The sequence below is a fragment of the Panthera leo genome, chromosome F2 (assembly GCF_018350215.1).
Source record: "Panthera leo isolate Ple1 chromosome F2, P.leo_Ple1_pat1.1, whole genome shotgun sequence".
Classification (NCBI taxonomy): Eukaryota; Metazoa; Chordata; class Mammalia; order Carnivora; family Felidae; genus Panthera; species Panthera leo.
The window spans coordinates 48,900,857-48,915,007 of record NC_056695.1 but is presented as its reverse complement, the minus strand read 5'-3'; the positions used below and the strand labels follow the sequence as shown (position 1 = coordinate 48,915,007).

The following is a 14,151-nucleotide window of genomic DNA, read 5'->3' as shown; positions in this document are numbered from 1 at the left end:
AATATTAAAAATTCATGTTTTTATATGATCTTTAAAAATTCTATATCTGCAAATATACACAAAAGAATCATAAAACCGGAAGATCCTATTTTAAAATAACAGATAGGAGCATCTGGATGGCTCAGTAGGCTAGGCATCCAACTCTTGATTTCAGCCCAAGTCATGATCTCACGGTTCGTGAGATCAAGCCCTGCATTCGGTTCTGTGCTGACAGCATGGAGCCTGCTTGAGATTCTCTCTCCCTCTCTCTGCCTCTCTCTCTGCCCCTGTCTCTCTCTCTCTCTCTCTCTCTCACACACACTTTCTCACACTCTCTCACTCTCACACACGCCCCCCCACACACTTAAAGAACATTTCACTGAATTGAATGTGTTAACTAAAGCCTGTGCTTTATTCAGATCCCCTTAGTTTTTATCTCAGATCCTTTTTCTTGGATATCACATTACATTCAGTCACCATGTCTCCTTAGGCATCTCTGGACCGTGACAGTTTCTGACTTTGTTTTTGACGATAGCTTTGAGTGCTGGTCAGGTATTTTGGAAAATGTCCGTCTGCTGGGACTTGTTTGCTCTTCTCACGAGACTGAAGTTACGGGTTTAGGGGAGGAAGATCACGGAGGTCAGGAGCCATTTCCATCACGTTGTATGAAGGGTACCTACTCTCAACATGCCCGACTACGGATGTTGACTTCTGTTACGTGGCTGAGGTGTTTTGTCAAGTTTCTCTGTGAAAGTTAGTCTTCCCCAGCCCCATTTCCTGCTGTGTTCTTTGGAAGGAAGTCACTACGTGCTGCCCAGGCTTAAGGAGGGGAGATTTATACTGCACCCCATGGATGGAGTATCTACATAAATCGGTTTGATAAGTACTTGGGAACATGATTCCCGGATCATATGATAAGACCAGTTTGGCTGTGTGGAGAAACTGTTTCCCAACGTGGCTGTACCATTTTGCATTCCCAGTAGCAATGAATGAGAGTTCCTTGTCGCTCTGTATCCTTACCAAAATTGATATTGTCAATTTTTTTCCAGCCATTCTAGTAGGTGTGTAATGGGGTCTTGTTTTTCCTTGCTGATACAATTTAGAGAGAAAGGGGGGAGGGGCAGAGAGAGAGAGAATCACAAGCAGGCCCTGTGCTGTCAGTGCGAACCACGAGACCATGACCTGAGCTGAAATCAAGAGTCAGACGCTCAGTTGACTGAGCCACCCAGGCTCCCCTCCTTACTGATATTTTTAAATTCTAAGAGATTAACAAATCCATGCCTGGTAATTCTGGGGTACCTCTGGGTCTTCTTCTCTTGTCTGATGCCCGTGCCAATTCTTATTCATGTGTTGTTGTTGTACGCCTACTTATGTTTGATGACACGACGAATATTGTATTTGAAAAAGTATTTATAGAGCACATAGAATGACATTTCTTCCTCCAGGCAAGATTCTATTTGCTTCTGCCTGGTGCCTGAGGGGACTGCTAATCCGGAATTACTTCTTCTAAATCCAGGGCAATCTAGTCCACCCACGTAACTTGGAGCAGGGCTGCTTTCCTTCACACTTACTTCTAGGAAATATCCCGCTGAAGTCACAATTCTAAATGCAGTGTGGTGTGCAGACACCCTTTCCCTTGGACCCCAGTGCGCTGGGGCTGGTAATAACCATCCAATCACTGAATGTTCCCTGGGTGAAAGAGGCTCCAATGGTTGGGGTTGGCAGTGTGAATCTCCTTCTTCTGCCACATCTTAGCCTGGCGACTCCTCACTTATTTTTTAAAATGTTTTAAGCACGATACTGTTTTATTCCCCACTGCCAGGAGTGAAAGCAGGGTCCTGGGTTCCCTTTGCTTCACCCCATCCTTCAGATCTCACACTGGCTTTAAAAGGTTATGGTAAATATGGCTGTATAATGTATATTCTGGAAAGAAATTGTAACAGATGAAAAATAGTCCTGTCTTCTCTTCCAGTTTAAAAAAAAAAAAAAAGCTTCCAAGTTATTAATCATGGGGCCACTGATCTGAAAAATTCTACCACTTTCAGGGTCAGGATCACTAAAACTAATCACACAATCCTCCATAATCTCTCAAAGAAAATTTTATTGCTGGAAAGACATACAATGTTTTTGTATACAAAGTTCAAAAATGTGGAAAAGTTAATATTTACATTTTCCATACAGTACATGATAATCTTTTTATGCTTTAATAGAATGCTAAATAGAAAAAACCCAGAAGCATCAGAAAACCTTAAGGTATAACACTTAATTTGAAAACAAAAATTAGGAAAAATATTTAATATTTTAAAGTATGTAATATAAAATACATTTTGTTTATCAGGACTACATTTTCTCCCCCATTTGATTGGCACTAATATTGCTAAACACACTTTTAAATGTTCGGCAAAATCCTATGTAAGTGCAGAAATGACATCTACGTAATGTCTGAGAAAGATACTATATAAACTTTAGTATTCTAAAAGTTAAAAAAAAAAAGTTAAAAAAAGTATAAGCAACTGTAAATAGTCATAAATATACAATCTTGAGTGGGCATAAAACTTTTTTTTTTTTAAAGAAAATCAATTGCACTTGGCTTAAATTCTAAAAGAGTAACATTTCATCTAATCCTTTAGAACATGTTATTTAAAACTGTAGAAGGATCAGTGAGCAGCATAACATAATCAACGGTGGATGTCAAGCACCTTATTTTAGAGGCACAGCAGATGTATGAAGTTCCTAGAGCAAGACTCTCTAAAATTCACACAGGGAAGATAAGGTGGAATAAGCGGACTTTTAAAGGTGAATTCCCACGACGACACCTTCTGGTGTGTCAAATATTTTTTATACTGTAAAAGAATACTATTTTTCAATTTTCTTAGAAACTCAGTGTAAAGGCTACCAAAGCAGTGTTAAAATACCGAGTAACATAAAAATATTTGAATAGCTGTTCCAGGATTTCTAAGAAAAGTTCAAATACATATAAACTTATTTTCAAATATATAAAAAAGATACAAAGATAAGTTTTAAATACTTCAGCAAAGAAATATCTTGATTTCATACCATAAAGGTAAAACAGCATATAGTACACATCTTAAAATACTTTTAGCAAGAGGAGAATCTTCGTAAATAGAAAAAGAAGATTCCTCTAACTCCCTCCTCGCACACAACTTAAAAAAAATATTATTAACCTGCACATTTCCGCTTTCTGGGTACATTGCCATCGCTAACCTCTGTGCGAAACAAATCCCCTAATTCTCGGAATCCATCGTTTCCAGTGTAACAGTAGGCAAGGTAGCTGTCAGTGCAAGAGAACAGAAGAGTGGTGTTGATAAGACAGCGTGCTGTCCGCTCCAGTGTCACATGAATCCACTTCTCGGCGATGGGATCGCCTGTTTTTCAAGTATCGGAGTGACCGCCAGCGGCCTGCTCTTTTCCACCTCCCGAAGCTGAGTGAACGAGCAGGGACGTGGAGCCTTTCAGGCTGCCTGGCTCCGAAGAACCTGGGACCTGCAAGCCGCTGCTCTGCACCGGGCCGGTCTCGGGGACCTCACTTTTTGGAGTCACCCTAGGTAAAAAGACGAAAGCTGACACACACACAGACCAGAGCACAACTGTGATGCCCGATGTCCTTACAGCTGCTACCCACTTTCCACGAGTTTTATTCCCAACCAGTATCCTCCTTGATCAGAGGACAGTTAACTACAACTGTGTGTGTGTACTCTAACACCTCAAAACACGTTTACTTCATGTTCAAATACAATTTTCGCCAACTTCAGAAACTGCATTAAGGACCACCCGGGCACGGGCCGGACGTGGCGTATCGTGGGGAAGACAACTCATAAGACAGGATCCTGCTCTCCGTTTAGCAATATTTTCCTCATTTCCCACCATGGGTGAGATGTTGTGCAATTCCAACACAAAGATGAACTGGACCTCAGCTCTGCCTTTGAGGAATTTACAAATCGAGTGGAGTTTTAAAGGCACATGTCTAACTATATCCAGCATGCAAAAGCTGTCACAGGAACACAAGGCACATCTGGTCTAGTTTGGGAGGGTGAGGTGAGAAACCTGGAGACCTAAAAGTACTTAGCTGTCAGCATTCTGGCTAATTCGATATTTACCTGTGTTTGGATCACCAGTGACCGTTTGGAAAAATTCATTAAAGATAATGTCAACGTCCTTTCATGTCCAGAAAATAAAAAACCTTTTATAATCATCTTCACATAAAATGACAAATGCCTTTTAGGACTGTCCTACAGTACTGATTAAAACTTAATAGCCTGTATTTCAGAAGGATGGTAAACATTTACCTACACATACATGCGATCCTTAACAATTTACCACAGAAATGAACATTCCTACTTGAACAACATTCACGAAGGCTCTTTTCAAAGCTGAGAATTAAAGTATCAAACAGCACGTTTATAGGCGGAACCCAAACTTCCTTGGATGAAGCGTACGGACGCACCATCTCCTTTCCAGATGCGCTACGCTCTAATAGAAACATACATAATGCAGTATTCAAAATAGTCCTGATTGAAGATCGCAAAATCAAAGCTCACCTTCCTTCGCTCCGCGTACTTTCGGATACACTGATCTTATCATTCCCGTTGCCTGCCCGGCCTTTCCCGTCAGCCTGTTCTCCACAGAGTTTGGAGCTGGATGCTGCTGGGGAGGCAGGATCCCCACAGTCCCGTTCTCTTGATCTGGGGGTGCTCGCTCCACCTGCTCTCACCTCCCTCACTGATGTTTCCGGGGAGGTTTGTATTTCTGTCAAAGTTTCTTGTCCTAAGTAATCGTGGTCCGTGATCGCTACTGCAGAAGTGCCGTGATTGGCCGTGGCACCTGTGCTCGTCCCCATGGATTTGGAAATGACCTTCAGCTTGTGTGAACTTGGTTTGTAGTGCTTCTTTTTGTGTTTAACTTTAGAATTGTGCTTTAAGAAGAACTCACACGACTCCTGTAGTACTCTTCGACTTTCACTGATTGGACTGAGAGAAACCAAGGAGAGGGTTGAGTTGGTAAGTGTTAAGCGTTACATAGTAGAAACCAAAAAGCGTATCCTATCTTGTGCCAAAAAACCCTAATCGGTCAAGTTAAGAATTCTAAATGATTTATACTTGTAAAATCTGGGATTATAAATACTAGGAGATAGAAGTAGATTGTCATGAAGTGAACTCTTTTGTGCATACGTTGTTAGTTGCCTTTGTCAGCATCAATAGATTGGCAAGGAATTAGGCAAAATCAAAGGATGAGGGCCAGGAAACTTACAGCGGCATAAAGTAGGAGACTACCTGTGTATCACATATAAATACGTCAAATATAAAAGTAAACCAGAGGAGAAAGGACGTAGAATATAATTAATGGTCGTTGTTAAATTCAATGATTTGCTTTCTAACAATAAAGCTAGCAAGTTATAATGAAGTGAGTGTGAGTATATAAATACAGGATAGATGTGTCATAACAGTGCAAAAAAATTAAGTCCAGTTAAATGCAATTTTCAGACTTCAAAACTTAGAAAAGATCTATAGTTCTGAAAATTTTACCACAAAAAAAGTTTATTAAACCAATGGGGAACAGTTTAAAAAACTCTCTAGTACATTGTTGACAGGAGAGAGTGTACACTGTATATAACTAAAACGAACTCATAAATATAAGTCTACTATCCTGTTATACTATGTAAGTTTAAAATTTTACCATCTTGAGGCAAATAAGTGACATTTTAAGGCGATACTGTGTATAATAAAATTTAAAAGTAGTAAATAATGATCATATAATATATTTGAATCATACTTTATAGATTTCCTTACATATATTTGATCCCACTTAGCCTTTTATCACTGATTTTGAAAAATTACTTAAAATGCTGCACCCAAAATAATCCAGTGATAACAGTTATAATATTAAATATAAGCCAGGGAAAGAAAATGCACAGTTTACACATCTTTCATACTTCAACAGAATACTACAGGCCAAAGACTATTAATAACAGGTGCCAAAATAAAGTAGAGCTCTCCACGAAAAAGATTTCCAAACTTGAAACAACAGTTGATATAATGAAACGCCAGTACGATGAGGACTTGAATAGTCCCTTGGTATTTGTTCTACTTAAAACAACATCAGATAATTCAATAGGTTCTTACTCTCTCTTGCGATTTCGTCTAAAAAACCCTGCCCACTCCGTGCACGTCTTTTTGCTTCCAACCCAGAAGACCGCAGAGATGCCAACAATTAATGTCATCAGATATTTTATCATAAATAAAGCCAATTCTGGTCGAGTTTCTGTTCTGGCCTACAAAAAAGTGAATAATAAAAATGTCAGTGATACATTCAGACTGGAGAGCAGTCTATATAGTCAATGTAAAACTTGAACAAAATATAAATCTTCGGTCTGTTTTAGTATAGAACATTTGACATAGCATAATATAATGAACAGTGCTACTTTAAGTATAATACATTCTTCACTGAAGTTCTGAATATAGAACTTTCATCTGGGTATCAAAATATATAGCCAGAAAGGAAAAAAACACCTAAATATATTTACGAAGAATATCCGAAATCTTGGTTTGATTTCCCAGCATTTTCCACCTCTAACTATAGCAGCCTCTTATAATTGCCAAAATATTTGGCTCTAAGTATTTATCTACTTTCTTTTATTATAGTCTACCAAAAAATTATACTGAAACCATTGGAACAACATACTATTATAGAGTATGCATTGTTGATGTTTGTTATAAAAATTTGGTTGGTTGGGAGTGAAATAAGTATCTGTATAATACAGTAAAATAAGTTCTGTTTTTGTAAGCGTATACTAAACAAAAAATGATACGATAATATGATCAAATTAAATATACCCAAATATAACATGATCATATACCCAAATATAATATGATCAAATTAAAAATACCCAAATAAGGTTCCCACCGCTGAAGAATGAAAAGCAACTCCCAAATCAGAAGTTACTTCTCTTTTTTTCCCTGTGACAGACTCGTTCTTCTGTTTCCGTTCCTCATTATTATTAATCTGCCTTTGCAACCAAATTTACTTTTTAGAAGAGTAGCTAGAGGAGGCACTTTACTACTGTAAACAAAGCCTACACTCGAGGAAAGAACTCTTGAGACACTGACCCCAGTTTCAACTGATGCACAGGGAATCATCCCCTCTGTCTACTGGATTTTCTTATCTGAAATCTAATGTCATGTTCATGATTAGTTCGAGTGTATTTCCAGGGAACATTCTCTATGTTAAAATTAAACAGTGAACTAATACAAATGCTCTCTTACCTGATAAGGACACGGGATGTGGTACTGACGACAGTGGTCAGAGACCCAAGTTATCTCCCAGGTCATCCTGTTCACTTGCTCATAGACATAACATCCGAGAAGTGTCACTAATGGTACAAGATACAGGCCACTAAAGACTCCAATTCGAATCATAAATTTTTTTAGTTTCTCTTGGTTCCGGCCATCACGTTGTATAACTTGTCGAACATGATTTAAGGAAATAATGCCAGCTAAAAGAAGAGACAGCCCAACAAACACACAAAAGCACAATGGCAAGAGCACAAAGTAGCGAGAAGCATCCAGGTCATATAGGCCGACAAAGCAAACGCCACTAATGTTGTCTCCTTCAACTTTGTTCATAGCAAGAAGCATAACAGTCAGAAAACCTGGTATTCCCCACGCAACAGCATGAAACCACACCGCTTTTTGTTCAATGGCTTCACAACTCCATTTTCTTCCTGCAGCTAAGAACCAAGTAATGGTAAGTATCACCCACCATACGGTGCCAGCCATTGTGAAAAAATACAAAAACATAAAGAGAACAGTGCAAGCCTTATTCTGAGATCCTAGAACTACTGTGTCACCGAGTTCTAGCTTCTCATCTGCCTTATTGCAGGCTGTGCGATTGCCTAGCAAGAATCCTATAAAGTACATCAGAGAGACAATGCTGTAACAGACAGAGTAATATATAATTGGTCTCTCTGGGTATCTGAATCTTTTAACATCAATTAAGAAAGTAAGGAATGTGAACAGGGTTGCACAAAGACAAAATATTGAAACTATTCCGATAAAACTTTTTGCGAACTCTAGCTCATCACTTTTAAAATACATGTTAGGGCACGGAGGTGCACACTGGTCAATTCCCAGAAACTTATAGCCTTGTCCCCCAGAAGTCTTAAGATGCCTGGGACACCAAAATCCAATGTCTCTTTGGACTTGCTCTGTTTTCTTCTGAGGACCAAGAAACTGTGTGTGTGGATCAAAAGTTACAGGAACAGTCTCATCACAGTATTGCAATCTGTAAAAATTATAAAAATTAATATATAATTAAATAAATTAAATATATAGAGTCAACATTTTGACCGATTCACTATTTTTATGCTTTCCAACTATAAAATATTTCCTCATGCATTCATAATTAATGGGAAGACACACAACCTGAACAGACCATAGGTTAGAGCTTTGAAATTAACTAAACACTTGTGGTTGTTAGGCCCCAGTGCACTCACATATACTTAATATTGTATTGTATTGTATTATTGCATGTGAACATTAAAATTCCCTTACTCAAAAAACAATTTTTATTTTTTAAACTTTATTTTAAAGGAAGCTCTACACCCAAGGTTGGGCGTGAACTCACAACCTGAGATCAAGAGCTGCATACTCCACCAACTGAGCCAGGCAGGTGCCTCTAACTAGTAATTTTTAAGTAATTTCTCCTTCTAAGACTAAATATTTAAGAAAGCATTTATCCTAAAAACAAGGAATTTATCTTAGTTAGCAGCCTCAAGACAGAAAAGTGCTGGGGCACCTGGGTAGCTCAGTTGGTTAAGTGTCCAACTCTGGATGTTGGCTCAGGACACGATCTGACGATTTGTGAGTTTGAGCCCATGTTAGGTTCTGCACCGACAGCATGGAGCCTGCTTGGGGTTCTCTCCCCCCCTCTCTTTCTGCCCCTTTCCTGCTTGTGCGTACTCTCTTTCTCAAATAACCTTAAAAAAAAAAAGTGCTGGCTTGTCTGTGTACAGCATTTGGAGTATAAGTCTTGGGGAAAGTCACTTTTTTTTAGTGCCTACAGGTAAAGTAGATCAGCCATAGAACTAAGGGGATAGCAGCTAAAACTGGCTGAAACTAGCCCCTTCTGTTTTCAGGACTGACAGGGTAGAGTTCTCTCACATCACCGTTTTGTTTCAGTTTGGCTGTTTTTGTTTCTGTTTTTTTAATGTTTATTTTTGAGAGAGAGAGTGCAAGTGGGGTACGGGCAGAGAGAGAGGGAGACACAGAATCTGAAGCAGGCTCTAGGCTCTGAGCTGTCAGCACATAGCCTGATGCGGGGCTTGCTTAACCAGCTGAGCCACCCAGGCACCCGGCTGTTTTTTTTTTTTTTTAATTGAAGTATAGCTGACATACAATATTATGAGTTGCAGATGTATAACCCAGTGATTCGACATTTGTATACATTGAGAAATGGTCACCACAATAAGTCTAGTTACCATCTGTCACCTTATAAAGTTAACACAATGTTACTATATTCCCCATGCTGTACATTCTATCCCCATGACATGTTTATTTTCTAACTGGACGTTTGTACTCCTTGCCTCCCTCGTTTATGGGCAGACCAGAGTGATACACAGGTATATTTCTATTTTGTGTAACACTTTATCACTCAGTAGAGTATCTACACACCAGTATTAATTGGGAGGATCTATATGGTTTAAAAATGAGTGGGAGTTTTTAACAAGGAAACAATTTATGTATTTTATTTTACTTTACTTTTTAAAAGATTTTATTTTTAAGTAATCTCTATACCCAACGTGGGGCTTGAATTCACAACCCCAAGATCAAGAGTTGCGCACTCCATGGGCTGAGCCATGTTAAACAAGAAAACATTTAAAATACTCTTTAGATAAAAGTAGAAAATAATATGTATGCCCATAAAAAGAACACATATATCTACCAGCATTTCAAAACTTATTATGTCAATTTTGCTTTATATCTTTTAAAATAAAACAATAGAACATTAGAGATCGGGTGGGACCCCTTTCTGGTCCTATTCTTTCTTCCCAGAAATACTCATCACCACAAGTTCAGTTTTCATTCTCTTTGTGAATTTAAAAAAGTTTTTTACTATGTTATTTTCTAACCATAATGTTACATAGTATTATTTGGCAGGTTTGAATTTTATATAAATGATATCATGCTGTATATATCCTATCTTAGCATCCTTTTTTTTACTGAACACTGTAATTTTTGGATTTATCTGTGTTTACAGATATGGATCAACCATTAATTTTGTCAACTGTATAGTAGTTTAATGTGTACGTATGCCACAGTTTACATTTATTACATTCTTCTACAATGGACTTTCATTTTTTCCATTTTTTAAAAAATTAGGAATAATGTAGTAATCAATATTCTTGTGTATGGTTCCTTGTTTCTGTAAACGTTTCTATAGAAGGGGACCACCTACAGTGTAAGGTATGAACATCCTCAACTTTGTATGATCAAGTGTTCTTAAAAACAATTATGCATCTACTGGAAGTATATGACTTCCACAAAGGTTCTATACTTTATTCTACAGATAAAGAAACAAAAATGTAGACACAGCTTCCTCCCCAGCTTTATAATGCCAAGTCTCATTGTATCCATAGAATATTTCAAATTAATGATCCCCCAATGTCTACAGAATAAGAGACCAAAGTAATTAATGAAGGTCAATGAGTAAAAAGGTCACTGAATTGATAATAAGTTCATTCCCTCCCAGTTTGGGTCAAAGGCACCATTACATGTTCTCATACAACTGTGTACTTCTCTGTTGTATCTAGCATGGTTATAATTTTATACTTATTACTGTAATTATTTGATTACTATCTGTTCCTTCCACCCCAAAGTTCCCACTGTAAGTCTGTTTTTGCTCACCATTGTGTCCAAAACACTTATCACCCATTAAGTGTGCAATATACATTTTTGAAATAAATAATGAAAGCCTGTCACAAACATTCTGGAAAACTAACACCAACATTAAAATATCATTGGAAGCTTTCAGTTGAAAACATGACTTACCTATCACATTCAAGTTCTTCAGGCCATCGGATACCAAAAGTGTCAATTAACTTTTTGCAATCAGAATATACTTTCTCACAAGATTTACGACAAGGTGGAACCACACGAATTTGTTCTGTACAGGTTGGTACAAAAGCTTTGCAAAGGAAAGTTTCAACATTTGGTGAACATTCCAAATTTGCAAGAGGAAGAAAAAGCTATTAAGGAAAACAACAAGATAAGGTTAGAAAACATTTTAAGAGCCAGTGAATGGAATTCATTTACTATTTAAAGTATATACCTTTTCACTTATACTTCAAAAGAATCTTTGCCTCACTCTCAATACAGTATAACTTTTTTCACTTTTATTTATTTATTTAAAGTAATCTTTGTGCCCAATATGGGGTTCAAATTCACGACCCGAGATAAAGAGTGAACCAACTGAACTAGCCAGGTACCCCTCAATATAATCAAATTTTAAGGAGATAATTTCAAGTTAGTCTGTTAGACTTATGAATCCTTCATATACAATGGAATATTACTTTATTTAATTATACATTTTTCAGGAAGACATGCTAAGTCAAAGCAAATCAAAAGCATGAGTTGATTGCTACGTGAAATAAACTACAATATTCAATTTATAAGCATATGCTGAATCCCTTAACACTGTACTGAGCACTCTAGAAAATGAAGGAATGTTTGGGGCGGAGCATGAAAAAGGCATGAGGATCACTAGAGTGTGTACATGCAGGGCAAGAAGCTCAGTGTGGCTAGAACACAAGGTCAAACAGTGGCATTAAGTGTAGAGAGTGAGGTTGGAGAGGTACACTGGGCCTGATCCTGGAAAGCACAAATAGCCTGCTAAATTGCCTGGCCCGGATTTTCAAATCCAGGAATGAAATCCTATCGGAGAATTTTAAGCAGGGAGTATCTCTAGAGTCTGATTGTCAACTTATGTAACTTTTCTGTGTTTTAGTTTCTTCACCTGTAAAATGGCAATAATAATAGTACCTGTCACGTAAGATTGTTATGAGTACTGAGTTAATAAATATAAAGCACTTCGAACAGTGTCTGGCATATAGTGAGCACTCAATAAACATTAGTTACTGTGAAGATTACACTTTATAAGAATGCAGATGGGTTCTGGATAAACCTGCACATTAACCACATTATGTTTGCCTCCTTTCTCTCCTCATGGTTCCTCACTAAAATTATAATGAAGAATAAAAGGTTCTAACCCATTAGTACATGAACAGGAGAGACTACACTAGCAGATCTGACTTTTCCAAAGAATAAAAGCAAAACAAAAAAGAAAGCCCCAACCTTCCAAGACAGAAAGCTATTACAGGAGTGAAAAGTGATTTAATGGGATTCGGGGTGGACTACAAAATAGGAGTGGAGGGATTCAGATGACAATGAGTGGATGTGCCCTAAAGATTCTGAGAGTCTCAGTTCTTTGAAGTAGCAAGTAGCACAAAAGGCCAATATTGTAGGACTGTTTACTAATCAATTTCTCTCCATGCCATCCCAACTCCAACCCCTACCCCAGAAGCCAGATGACTACTGCATTCTACCAGAAGAAATGGAGCTAGAGATGTTCTAACTTGGGGTTTCAGTCACAGAGCCGGGCAGGGATATGGCACAAGGTGAAAAGAGGGGGACTGAATAACTATCTACAGAAACACGGAGCCCTCATCTTGTTCCTGTTCTGTTCAGGCACATACCCATCATCCCCATTCTTTGAAAAAACTCAATGATTTTGAAGAGCTCTACATAATGACAAAAAGCCAGTCAACTTTGAGCTCACCCTACTATGAAGCCCACCATTCGTGCACACGGACCTTTTTAGTGTCCCACACACGTACAACTGGGCAGCCAAGGATCATCAGGCATTTGAAGAAAGCCTCCCATATCAAAAACAGACCAAAACAAGCAAGCAGATCATTGAATATTTGAAGGAAAGAGAGATTATGCAGGGAAGAAAGGAAAATAAATTACAAAACAAAAACCTAAGTATCTTAAGTGAGAAGTTATTGCATCCATTTAAAAAGAATAGCATGGGGGCGCCTGGGTGGCGCAGTCGGTTAAGCACCCAACTTCAGCCAGGTCACGACCTCGCGGTCCGTGAGTTCGAGCCCCGCGTCAGGCTCTGGGCTGATGGCTCGGAGCCTGGAGCCTGTTTCCGATTCTGTGTCTCCCTCTCTCTCTGCCCCTCCCCCGTTCATGCTCTGTCTCTCTCTGTCCCAAAAATAAATAAAAAAAAAGTTGAAAAAAAAATAAATAAAAATAAAAAGAAGAGCATGCTATGGAAAATTAAGACAGCTCAAATAAAAAAACTCTACAGAAGGACTAGAAGTTAAGCTGAGGGAAGAGATGGACAATCGGAGAGAAAATCCTCCCAATCAGAGGATCGGTCCAAGTGTCCAACACATTACCACAGGAGTTCTAGAAAGAACAACAGGGAAAAGGGGAGTGTAGATGATAATCAAATGAAGAATATAAGACCATTTCTCAGAACAGAAGGGTACTAGCTCCCAAACTGAAAAAGCTGGCATCACACTGCAATCTCACTACTAAAACATTTCTGGACCAAAACTTCAGTCAATTAACTTTCTTTTACAGAGATCTCTCTCACATTCTCCTCTCTTTCAACATCCCAATTCCAAACCTATGCTTCAGTGATTATCCCATCACACAAACTTGTTCTATTATCTCCCACTATAAACACAACACAACAAAACAATATCTTTCCTTGACTCCACATCCCAATCCCCATCCACTCATTATTTTTCTGTTCTCCTTTATAGAAAAACTCCTCAAAATAGTTGTCTTGACTTTCTCCAATTCTGCTCTTCCCATTCCCTCTTGAGCCCTCTCTCCAACCATCCTCATGCTTCAGTGAAATTGCTTGTCATGGCCACCAATAAACTCCATGTTGTCAAATCCAATAGTCAATTCTGAGTCCTCATCCTACTCAGCTCTCAAGAGAGTTTTACATAATGGATCCTGCCCTCCTCCTGAGATACTTTTCTCAACTGGCTTCTAGAATACGAATTCTCCTGGATTCCTACCTATTTATTGCTGTTCTTTTTCTGATCTTCCATTTCCCAATTCTAAATATTGAAGTGCT

The 14,151-nt window shown here is 38.3% G+C and overlaps 1 protein-coding gene across 3 annotated transcripts in view; it reads right to left on the bottom strand.

Annotated features, from left to right (window-relative positions):
- Positions 1-2,065: 2,065 nt before the first annotated feature.
- The window catches only part of FZD6 (frizzled class receptor 6), a 43,769-nt gene continuing 31,683 nt past the window's right edge, over positions 2,066-14,151 (bottom strand). For all 3 annotated transcript variants that reach the window (XM_042924143.1, XM_042924144.1, XM_042924145.1), the window contains exons 3-7: positions 11,043-11,239; positions 7,260-8,277; positions 6,120-6,268; positions 4,539-4,967; positions 2,066-3,541 (exon numbers count right to left, since the gene is read on the bottom strand). In XM_042924143.1, coding sequence (XP_042780077.1) covers positions 3,373-3,541; positions 4,539-4,967; positions 6,120-6,268; positions 7,260-8,277; positions 11,043-11,239 — 1,962 coding nt within the window. In that variant the 3' untranslated portion in view covers positions 2,066-3,372. The remainder of the gene's footprint in view (positions 3,542-4,538; positions 4,968-6,119; positions 6,269-7,259; positions 8,278-11,042; positions 11,240-14,151) is intronic.